Consider the following 11369-nt stretch of genomic DNA (forward strand, 5'->3'; position numbering starts at 1 on the left):
TTTTTTCTGCATTATATTATTTTATGCTATATTATTTATTTTGCCACATTATGATTATTCTGTTATACTATTATACTATATTCCTGAAATGAATGAATTATTTTATTTTTCTTATATCGCCAAGTATATCGTTATCACAAAAATACCCTGAAATATCGTGATATTATTTTAGAGCCATATCGCCCACCCCTAACCTACACCTGTAGATTGTATATGGACATTTACAATCATTTTAAGGGGTTTATATACAATATTAATACATTTCCCAGGCCTGTAGTTGTATAGTTTGTGTGTACCCTCAGGCTGGTACAGTTATCTCTGCAGGTCTGAGTGAAGTACCGGCTGCACGTCTGCCAGTTTCGGCCGATTTTTCCACGGTGGACCGCAGTTGAGACGTGACTGTGATGTTCTAGCCGCTGTAGTTCCCTCTCTCGCATTCACACACAGCTCTATATATACGCCCCTTTTTTAGCCCAGCCAATCACGGGGTGTGTTGTGTTGCGTGTGTGTGTAGTGTCCTCGGCTGTGCTGCTTGCGTAGTTTGTGGTTTCTCGCTGCTGGGAGACAAAACTAAACGGTCGCTCTCACTTCCCCATCTGCCCGGCCGGCCAATCAGACGCGGGCGCCGTGGCGTGTTCATATTTGAACTTGCCGCTCTTTTTTTGGGCGTACCATCTGCAGAACAACACGCTGTTCTCTCACCGAAACCACATCCGGAATACACACACACACACACACACACACCCTATCGACCATGCTTGCACGCATGTGAGTGTGATTGCGTGTGTGTGTGTATGGGCGTGTGTGTGTGTATGGGTGTGTGTGTGTGTATGGGTGGGAGGGTGCCATGCAGAACAAATTGTACTCGTAGTACACACTCATGCAAATCAAGAAATATCAGCCCATATCAGCCGTGACCACCACAGCCCTGATATAACTATAATACATATGTATATATACTAGTGCATCTCAAAAAATTTGAATATCATTGAAAAGTTAATTTATTTCAGTTATTCAATTCAAAATGTGAAACTCATATATTATATAGATGTATTGTCTATATATAAGCATTTATTTTTGCCTTTCATTGTTGATGATCATGGCTAACAGCCAATGAAAACCCAAAACAAAAAATCCTGCTGGAAAATGAAATCCACATCTCCAGAAAAGTTGTCAGTAGCAGAGGAAAGCATGACATTGTTGATTATGGCTTACAGCCATTGATAACCTTTCTTGTCTCAGAATATTATGATATTATATAATATCAATTGGTACTTTTGGCAGTGTGGGCAGTGTGCCAAATCCTGCTGGAAAACGAAATCCACATCTCCATAAAAGTTGTCAGAAACTGTAAGATATGAAGCTGTAAGATATGAAGTGCTGTAAGATTTTGCGAGAAAACAAAACTGCACTGACTTTAGACTTGATAATAAAACACAGTGGATCAACACCAGCAGATGACAGACATGTCTCTCCAAACAAACCATCACTGATCATCAGTACATTTTACATTTCAGTTGTAAATTAAGGGAGCAGAGTCTGGAGGAAGAGTGGAGAGACACACAGTCCAAACTGCTCGAGGTCTAGAGTGAAGTTTCCACCAATCAGTGATGGTTTTATGGAGATGCAGATTTCATTTTCCAGCAGGACTTGGCACACTTGGTCTTATACTGTATAATATTCTAATTTTCTGAGGCTCTGATTTATGGGTTTCCATTGGCTGTAAGCCATAATTATCAACAATAAAAGAATGAAAGGCTTTAAATAGATCACTGTGTGTGTTTTATACATCTATATAATATATGAACTTCACATTTTGAACTGAATTACTGAAATAAAGTAACTTTTCAATGATATTCAATGGTATCTAATTAAAGTGCATACACTCCTCACATTTCTGCAGATATATATATATATATGTATGTATATATATATATATATATATATATATATATATATATATATAATAGTCCACTATAGCAGTGCAAGGATTATTGCACACTACTGTTAACCAATGCATTGCAATCATGTTAAGCAACCATTCAGGCTAAAAGAGCTCATTATATTACATTCATACAGAAACCGTATACTGAATTATAGTGAATAAATGAGTATAATATCCGGTCTGTTACTGTATTAATAATCAGTAGTGAATGATGAGGTGCTACACTAGTGTTGTACACTGGCCTCAAGCAGATGCACGCTCACGTGCTTATATACGCCCTGTTTTTAAATCTACCAATCACTGTGCACAAGTGAGTGGGTGTGTGTGCACATGTATATATGTGTCTGTATATATATATATGTGTGTTTGTGTGTGTGTTAGCACTTGTGCCCTGCCTATAGAATGACTAATTTTGTGGTTAAAGTGATAAAGGGGACTTTACAAGGCCTTGCAGTTGAATATATATTTCTGTGTGACTGTGTAATGCACGTTATATTTATATATAAATAGTTCTGTTAAAACGGTTAAAACATATATGAGTAATTACACACTCTGTGATTAATTAATCTAGATTAATCACATTTAATCTCATTCATCATTCAAGTATTTTAAACTGCACGATTTCTTGGATTATTTTATCTAAGGAGCAAATTAATGAATGAATAACTGTCATAGACCTAAAACCTCAAATATGTCTTACGTTTATATTTTTACATTAATAGCTGAAATATGTTGCTCTATAATAAATAAATAAATAAATCTACCAGGCCTTTTTAAAACGCTTAAAATGAAATAATGTAAATGTAAATGTTAAGAGAATTTAGATATTTGACCATATTTTGATCAAAAGATTACTTAGTAAAGTCCAAATAAATGAAAATAATCAAAATAAAATACAAAAAAAAGAATGTTCTTTATTGATTTTAATATACATCTTTCCTTTGTATATTAAAAAAAATATATATATTACTTGCCTGTTCTTAAGGGCAGATCTAGCCAGATACCGCCGGTCACGATAACTCATACATACAACTCACAACTTATCCCTACCATTTGTTTAAACTCAAAAAATATATTAGGTCTGTTTTGCTGTTTTCAGCTATTTTGAGTTTCTGACTCTTACCATCAGTGTTTAGTCATTCCCTCCAAAGCAACCTTAGGCTATGTTCACATTACTTAAATCTAATTTGTTGCTCAGTGTGGATCAGATCTGATTTTTTTTATGGCTGTGTGAATGTGTCAAATCTTTTTTTTTTTTTCTTTTTCTTTTCAAATCAGATTTGAGTCACTTTCATATGTGTTCCTAAACTGGATACGTATCCGATCCACGAACATGAGAAATGAGTGTGAACAGTCAAATCTGAATTCATGTGTCTTTTTTTTTAGGCTTTTACGCATTAACATTAACATTAGCATTAGCGTTAGCGCTACGTGCCTCACTCTTGTACACAACACATCTCTTGGTGCATCTGTGTAGCTATAGCTGCAAAAAAACAGCAAAAGCAAACCACCTGTCCTTTTTTTTTCTCCTCCTGGACCTGAGCATGAACTTCAGAGCAGCTGTTTCCTGTTTCTCCACTCCAGCAAAAGATGCTCCACATATGAGCTGCTAACTCATCCATTTCCCTGTATAAAGATACGAGTCTCTCGTCTCTCTAATATGAGGTTTTTGTTGTTGGTGAAGAAGGAGGCGTTTATACAGGTATCAATGTGCAGCATGTGAGACGAATTAGGAACAGATTTACAGTGATTGTGAACCGACAACCCTCAGTGTTGTAGGCTGTAAGAACAAGCATCACTTTCTAAACTGCTTAAACTCTTTATGTGATTGCTTTATTCTTTATTATTCAATCTGTAGCATAATATTTAACAAAGCTACAGATGTAACACAATAGCATCAGTCAAATTAAGTTACAATTTAGCCATTATAATGAAATAATTTAACAAATTACCTCAGATTATGTTAATAAATTCAATTTATTCAGGCTTACCATGGATAATATGTGTTACATTTATTTAAATTGTATTTATTTTTATATTTTGTTTAAAATTTTGTCTTTTTTTTATTTATTAGCTGCCAGTGAGGGAGGAGCCAATGTCTTCACGGTGTCGTACTTCAAAACCAGTGCTTACCTGGCCCAGTCCCCACAGCTCTATAAGCAGATGTGTATCTGTGCTGACTTCGACAAGGTGTTCTGCGTCGGACCAGGTACACCTCACACACACACAGACACACACACACACACACACACACACACACACACAGCTAATAACATGAATTTCAGTTCATAACTTTGGTTTATTAATTCGTATTTGAACCTATTCCAATTTAAAATATACTGCAGTAACTGCAATAAACTGATTTAAAAGCATATAAAGACCAAAGACCATGATATACCTATAAATATGAAATACTCCCATACTCTCGCATGATGTTACAAACCAGCTGATCTCATATATTTATATAGCACTGACATATAGTATCAGTATCTCTGTTTTACTATTTATAGGTATAGGTGCATCTAAGAAAAAAAGAATTACATTGAAAACCACACAAAGTGATCTTTTTTTAAGCATTTATTTCTTTTATTTTATTATCTATTTTGATTATCTATTCTATTTTATTATCTATTTTCTGGCTGAAGCAATAAAATAAAACAAGTCAAACTGCACCACTGACTGACTTATATTTAAATATTTATATACAGGTGCATCTCAAAAAATAGAAATAGAAACAAATATAGATGTTTTACACACAGAGTTTTGATGATTATGGCTTACAGCCAATAAAAACCCAAAATTAGAATATTATATAAGACCAACTGGTACTTTTAGCAGTGTGGGCAGTGTGCCAAGTCCTGCTGGAAAATGAAATCCGCGGTAAGCTTAGGGTCATTTTCTCCATAACTATAACTTATTGTTTTGGGTTGTATGTGGGCACACGGCAGTCTCAGCAGAGAACGACGGGTCAATGATGCCCTCTAGTGGTCAGACCAGATCCTGACATCACAGTACATCTCTCTCTCTCCTTCCCTCTCTTAATCTCTATTTCTCTTGTTCTTTGTCTCTCTCTCTTTCTCTCTCTCTCTCTCTCTTTCTCATTCAATAAAATTCAGTTCAGTTCTATTTATCTATGTATTAAATTTGGTCTGTCCATAGTAAATTAGTGTTGCCAAAGCATTAACTAATTAATTAATAAAAAAAACAAACAATTGATTAGTTAACATTAATGCATACATACAGTTCACTAAGGTTAATTAGGCATTAGTTACCATTGTAAAGAATTAATTCTCTCTTGATTCTAATCAATTCAATTCAAGGTGCTTTACTGGCATGAGTAATACGTTTTACAGTTTTAACAGTAAAGTAAAAGAAAAGTAAACTGTTTCACAGATAGACAATAGAAAAGAACCAATTCTACATTTACATTCTACATTCTCTCTCTCTCTCGCTCAGTGTTCAGGGCTGAGGACTCAAACACCCATCGCCACCTGACGGAGTTTGTGGGGTTGGATATAGAGATGGCCTTCAACTACCACTACCACGAGGTCATCGACTCCATCACCGACACCATGGTGCAGATCTTCAAGGGGCTCAGAGACAAGTGAGACACACACTTACACTAATATTCACACTTAAAGGAGCATCCCTCACTTTAATAAACTCCTGAAGACAGAGCTCTTCAAAGAGCTCTTACTCTCCTAACACCTCTAACTAACTACCTTCTACTACCAGATCAGGAGAATCTCTCACTATCTTTAATAAACTCCTGAAGACTGAGCTCTTCAAAGAGCACTTACTCTCCTAACACCTCTAACTAACTACCTTCTACTACCAGATCAGGAGAATCCCTCACTATCTTTAATAATAAACTCCTGAAGACAGAGCTCTTCAAAGAGCACTTACTCTCCTAACACCTCTAACTAACTACCTTCTACTACCAGATCAGGAGAATCTCTCACTATCTTTAATAAACTCCTGAAGATAAATTATGAATCAGTGATGTATTAAGGAGCAGTAAAGCCACTCTGCTGAAGTACAGCGTTTTACAGGAGTTTCAGTGAAGTTTCTCCAGCACAGAGGCTGGAGCAGTGTTAGCATTAGCTGCTAACCGCTGCGCTAGGTCTTTCACCATTAAGAGGTGAGTATATCGGTCTGTAGTCTGTGTTTATCATCTTTTAAAACAAGCTACGTGGGACGAACTGCTAGCTAATATCACCCTGGCTTACCAGAACACTTAGGGTTCCTCAGTGTAGCGCTAGCGCCACTGCTAACTGTGCTAAAATATTGGAAATCTAATCTTACTGTAAATAAACGGAAGTACTTTAATCACCCAAATAAACAGTTTTCAGGAGAGAAATCTGTGTAGATTTACATTCAGGGCTCGGAAAACATGGCGACACCCCTGTTCCTTACTAGTGTCGCTTAATGTGCCTTATAATTCGGTGCGCTTTACGGTAATTCCATATGTGAATTTAATGTAATGTAATGTAATGTGTGACAGTTTCCAGACGGAGATCCTGACGGTGGGTAAGCAGTACCCCAGCGAGCCATTCAAGTTCCTGGAGCCGACACTGAGGCTGGAGTACCGCGAGGGCGTGGCCATGCTGCGAGCAGCTGGGGTGGAGATGGGGGACGAGGAGGACTTGAGGTACAGAACGCAGTGCACATACAATTTACCTTTCCTTTCTCTCAGTCTGTCTCTAGGGGAAACAGATAACGTTTACGGTAGAACAGTATAAACTGAATCTTGTGTGTATTTAACCTTTACATTTATTTATTCATTTATTTTCAGCACACCTAATGAAAAACTGCTCGGTCGTCTGGTGAAGGAAAAGGTAAATATATTATATTAATTAAACTTATTTATAAAATTCTCTTTACACTCTGTGTTTACAGTATGTTGATTAAATGTCTCTGCTGTTCCGTAGTACGACACTGACTTCTATGTGCTGGATAAATACCCGCTGGCAGTGAGACCCTTCTACACCATGCCGGACCCCAGCAACCCAGTAAGCCTCAGACTCTTCATTCTCAGATACACAGCACTGTAATGCCTGTAATGATACATTTATGTTTATGAAAATGTGTGAAACCAATGTGTACTTTTGCCTGTGTCAGCAGTGTGCCAAGTCCTGCTGGAAAATGAAATCCACATCTCCATCTATAAGATTTTGTGGGAAAACAAAACTGCACTGACTTTAGACTTGATAATAAAACACAGTGGATCAACACCAGCAGATGACAGACATGTCTCTCCAAACCATCACTGATCATCAGTAAATTTTACATTTCATTTAAAGGAAATCAAGGGAGCAGAGTCTGGAGGAAGAGTGGAGAGACACACAGTCCAAGCTGCTCGAGGTCTAGTGTGAAGTCTCCACCAATCAGTGATGGTTTGTTTGGAGAGACATGTCTGTCATCTGCTGGTGTTGATCCACTGTGTTTTATTATCAAGTCCAAAGTCAGTGCAGTTTTGTTTTCCCGCAAAATCTTACAGCACTTCATGCTGCCCTTCTGCAGATTTCATTTTCCAGCAGGATTTGGCACACTGCCAACACTGCCGAAAGTACCAATTAGTCTTGTATAATATTCTAATGAAACTGATTTTTGTGTTTTTATTGGCTGTAAGCCATAATCATCAACAATACAAGAAATAAACTCTTTAAATAGATCACTCTGTGTGTTCAATACATCTATATAATATATGTAGAGTTTCACATTTTGAACTGAATCACTGAAATAATGTTACTTTTCAATGATATTCTATTTTTTGGAGATGCACCTGTATACAAAATACTTAAATATATGTAAAAAAAAACAGTCAGTGGTGCAGTTTGACACATTTTCTTTTTTTCCTCTTTTTTCTGCTATCAGAAATACTCCAACTCGTACGACATGTTTATGAGAGGAGAGGAGATCCTGTCCGGAGCTCAGAGAGTCCACGACGCCCAGCTGCTCACTGAGAGAGCAACACATCACGGCATAGGTACCCACACCAGCAATACCACTTTATAGGTGTTATATACTGCTGTATAAGTACAATACTTCTGTAGTAATGTTAAATTGTTATATTATAATATATTGCATAATGATGTATTTTAATAGTGTGTGTGTGTGTGTGTGTGTGTGTTGTAGATTTGGAGAAGATCAAGGCGTATATCGACTCCTTCCGCTACGGCGCTCCTCCTCATGCTGGTGGAGGAATTGGTAACACTCATATTTCTATTTTTGTGTTTCGCTTTATAATGTCACAGAGTTGTGTACTGCACACATTTTTTTTCTAGTTTTTTTTTCCTGGTTCAAAATTTAATTTTTTATTAAAAATCTATTATATATTTATATAAACCCAAGATCAATCTTTAAAAGTAGGGTATTTTAGAGAAAAGCAAAGCCATAATAATACAAAAAACATTTGTAACTGCTTTAGATGAATTTAGTTAAATTAGGTAGGAGTGTATGTACAATTAAAGCATTAGTTTTCTTGAAATCCCTTTCATATCAATGCAAAATCTGATATAGTAACTATAGTAATATCCGTAAACAAGTCAGTACTTTAATTGAGTACTCCATATAGTGTACAGGAGTTTGATAATGTAATTATTTTAAAAGTACAGCTACATAATATGGTCAAATTTTATAATTTAATTCTGGTCGATACAATACAAATCAGATATCGGCATTAACAAAATAAAAGCTACAGAAAAACTACCCTTTAATAAAAGTCAGTTACTAATAGATGCTGTGACTAGTGTATATTGAAATATGGGAAAAATCATATCACCTTTACAAAAACATTTATTTATCAGGATGTATATTGGTTTTGCATTATTTTTCCAGCCCTACCTAGAGTTTGATGGTTGGTGTGCCGCTGTGGATAACACCACCACTACCTGCTAGTGAGCTGTACCACATAATGTGGGAGACTGGGGTTCAATTCCAGGTCTAGGAGACTGAATGCTGCTCTACACCAATAAGAGTCCTTGGGCTAGACTCCTAACACTAGATTGGTCCACTTCTGTAATAGAACTAACCTTGTAAGTTACTTTGGATAAAAAAAGTGTCAGCTAAATGCTGTAAATGTTAATTTGTATAGTTTAACTATAGTTTTATTAATATTTTGTATTAAAATTGATATTTTCTTGATTTGATCTTGTTTAGATGTGCTGTTGTGAGTTTATTAGAGCCTCAGCTGATATTTTTTTTTGTAGTTCAGTCAGAAGCTGTTGTTTGTAAAGCTGCTGTTTAGCCAGTCTGGTTGAGCTCGGCCTGCTTTGTTCTGCATGTATAGAAACGCTGTGTGTTTGTTTTATTGTTTTATAAATGCTGCTGACCCTCTGACCTGATCTGACCCGCCTGTAACGGATTATAAAGCCCACACAATCATTTCTGTGAACAGAACAGTTACAGATCATTCCAGATTTATACCTTACAGATGTAGAATTTCTTCTTCTGCGTCTTATTCTTGTTCGTATTGTAATATTTTATTTTACTTTTTACAACAATACAAAAAAAACCTTCTTATATTTGTCTTATTCTCAATAATAGGCTTCATATGTTTGCACAACAGGTAAAAAAAAGTTCCAAAATCGGATTTTTTCACCAAATCTGTTATTTATGGTAGGCTGTTTACACAAGGTTTTTTATTATGACCCATTTACGACATCTGTCTGAATGCTTTACACTTTAAAACTGATGATGCACATGCACAAAACAGCAGTGCTTCACATGAAGTTTCGGTTTCATTCTTGTCAGAATCTCAAGAGCTATGAATGGGTTCAGGTTATTATATTTTTTCATTAATATCTGAAATGTGTTTGTTTAAAGTAGTGCTGAGTGGTATGACCAAAAATGTATATGACCGTATTTTTTTTATTTTTATTATTTATATTGTTTTGCATAACTACGCTTTTATATAGGTCTGTGACTTACTGTACTGTTTGTAATCTTTACTGATTACTGTAAATTAGGGCTGATTACTATTGGGTTTATTTTGTCCCACAAAATGACACAATATATGAAGAAATCAGACTGATTAAAGAATAAACCTTAAAAAGAGATACACCAAAAACTTTACCACGGCTTCTTTTACAAAACTAACTCTTTTAAGAAATAGTTCAAGTTCAATGTTAAAAATGCATACTGATTCAAAATCCCTGTACGGTATACCGTATGAACCGGTACTAGCCAGTCCTGCTTAAAAAAAATAAAATAAACCTTTCTTAACTTTTAAAAACTAAAAAAAACTTTTAATTTTTTTTTTGTTAATTTCTGCCTCTGCAGCGCCCTCTCTGGTTCAACTGTGCTTTAGACGAGCATGATGTGTCCGTGTGCAGACACATCACAATATGCAGATTAGTCAATAATCAATAATATACTATCTTACTGCTATCAGAGGCACACTGCTCAGCCCAATCAGATATTCCTCCTACCCCTCCCCTAAACCCATACATCACCCAGTTTTCTTTTTTATATATTTTTTAATTTTTTAAGCCTGCCTTTTTCAAAATTGAGCTGAGGGTGGATTCAGCAAGAATCAGGGGGTTTAGTGCCCTTTTAATGTCCTTGGCTTTAGAAGAAATTATGAATGAGCATTACTGTCCCAATACTTAAATATATATTGAAATATAATATATTTTTTTCTTTTTTACTGATTTTCTCTCTTCCTGCAGGTCTGGAGAGAGTGACCATGCTGTACCTCGGCCTCCACAACGTGCGCCAGACCTCCATGTTCCCCCGTGACCCCAAGCGCTTGACCCCCTGAAAGGTCTCGGCCCTGCTGACCCCTGGAACTCAAGTGCCACCACAATTAACCCACAGCGAATCCAGTCACTTTTTAATGTTTCATACTCGAGGTACGCTGAGAGCGGCTTAGTGCAGAGTGTTAGTCCTCCATGTTTAATAATCTGATGAAGGGAAGAGGTGTTCAGTAACAGTACAGATTACAGAAGGAGGAGGAAAGGGAAATCTTACCTTTATTCTACGGTAAATTCTATGGTTAATTCTATGGTTTATTTTGTGTCTCTTTCTACTGAACCAACTTACTACTACTCGACACTACCGACAGTCCGACTGACCAGCCGACGTATTCTCACAGTTCTACACATTACATTCATGTAATTAGGGGTTTTTAAGTCGTACAGTAATTGGCAGATGGTTATATAATTAATTAATAAATAAATAATAAAAAAAAAAACATAAAACCTCATGTGTCAAAGTAGTCTTTTGTTTGTTTGCTTGTTGTTGCAGATCTGTCAACATACTACTAGTGCATCACTAAAAATGCATTAGACCACCTCAGTTTCTGAATTAGTTTGTCTGATTTTGCTATTTATAGGTTTATGTTTGAGTAAAATGAACATTGTTGTTTTATTCTATAAACTACAGACAACATTTCTCCCAAATTCCAAATAAAAATATTGTC

The 11369-nt window shown here is 36.1% G+C and overlaps 1 protein-coding gene across 1 annotated transcript in view; it reads left to right on the forward strand.

The window, feature by feature from the left end:
- The window catches only part of dars1 (aspartyl-tRNA synthetase 1), a 57603-nt gene extending 46455 nt beyond the window's left edge, over nt 1-11148 (forward strand). Inside the window, exons 11-18 of the mRNA XM_049484988.1 lie at nt 4020-4154; nt 5402-5549; nt 6450-6596; nt 6741-6783; nt 6877-6957; nt 7823-7934; nt 8084-8155; nt 10618-11148. Coding sequence (XP_049340945.1) covers nt 4020-4154; nt 5402-5549; nt 6450-6596; nt 6741-6783; nt 6877-6957; nt 7823-7934; nt 8084-8155; nt 10618-10709 — 830 coding nt within the window. The 3' untranslated portion in view covers nt 10710-11148. The remainder of the gene's footprint in view (nt 1-4019; nt 4155-5401; nt 5550-6449; nt 6597-6740; nt 6784-6876; nt 6958-7822; nt 7935-8083; nt 8156-10617) is intronic.
- Nucleotides 11149-11369: the final 221 nt, after the last annotated feature.

The sequence above is a fragment of the Astyanax mexicanus genome, chromosome 11, assembly GCF_023375975.1.
Source record: "Astyanax mexicanus isolate ESR-SI-001 chromosome 11, AstMex3_surface, whole genome shotgun sequence".
Taxonomy (NCBI): Eukaryota; Metazoa; Chordata; class Actinopteri; order Characiformes; family Acestrorhamphidae; genus Astyanax; species Astyanax mexicanus.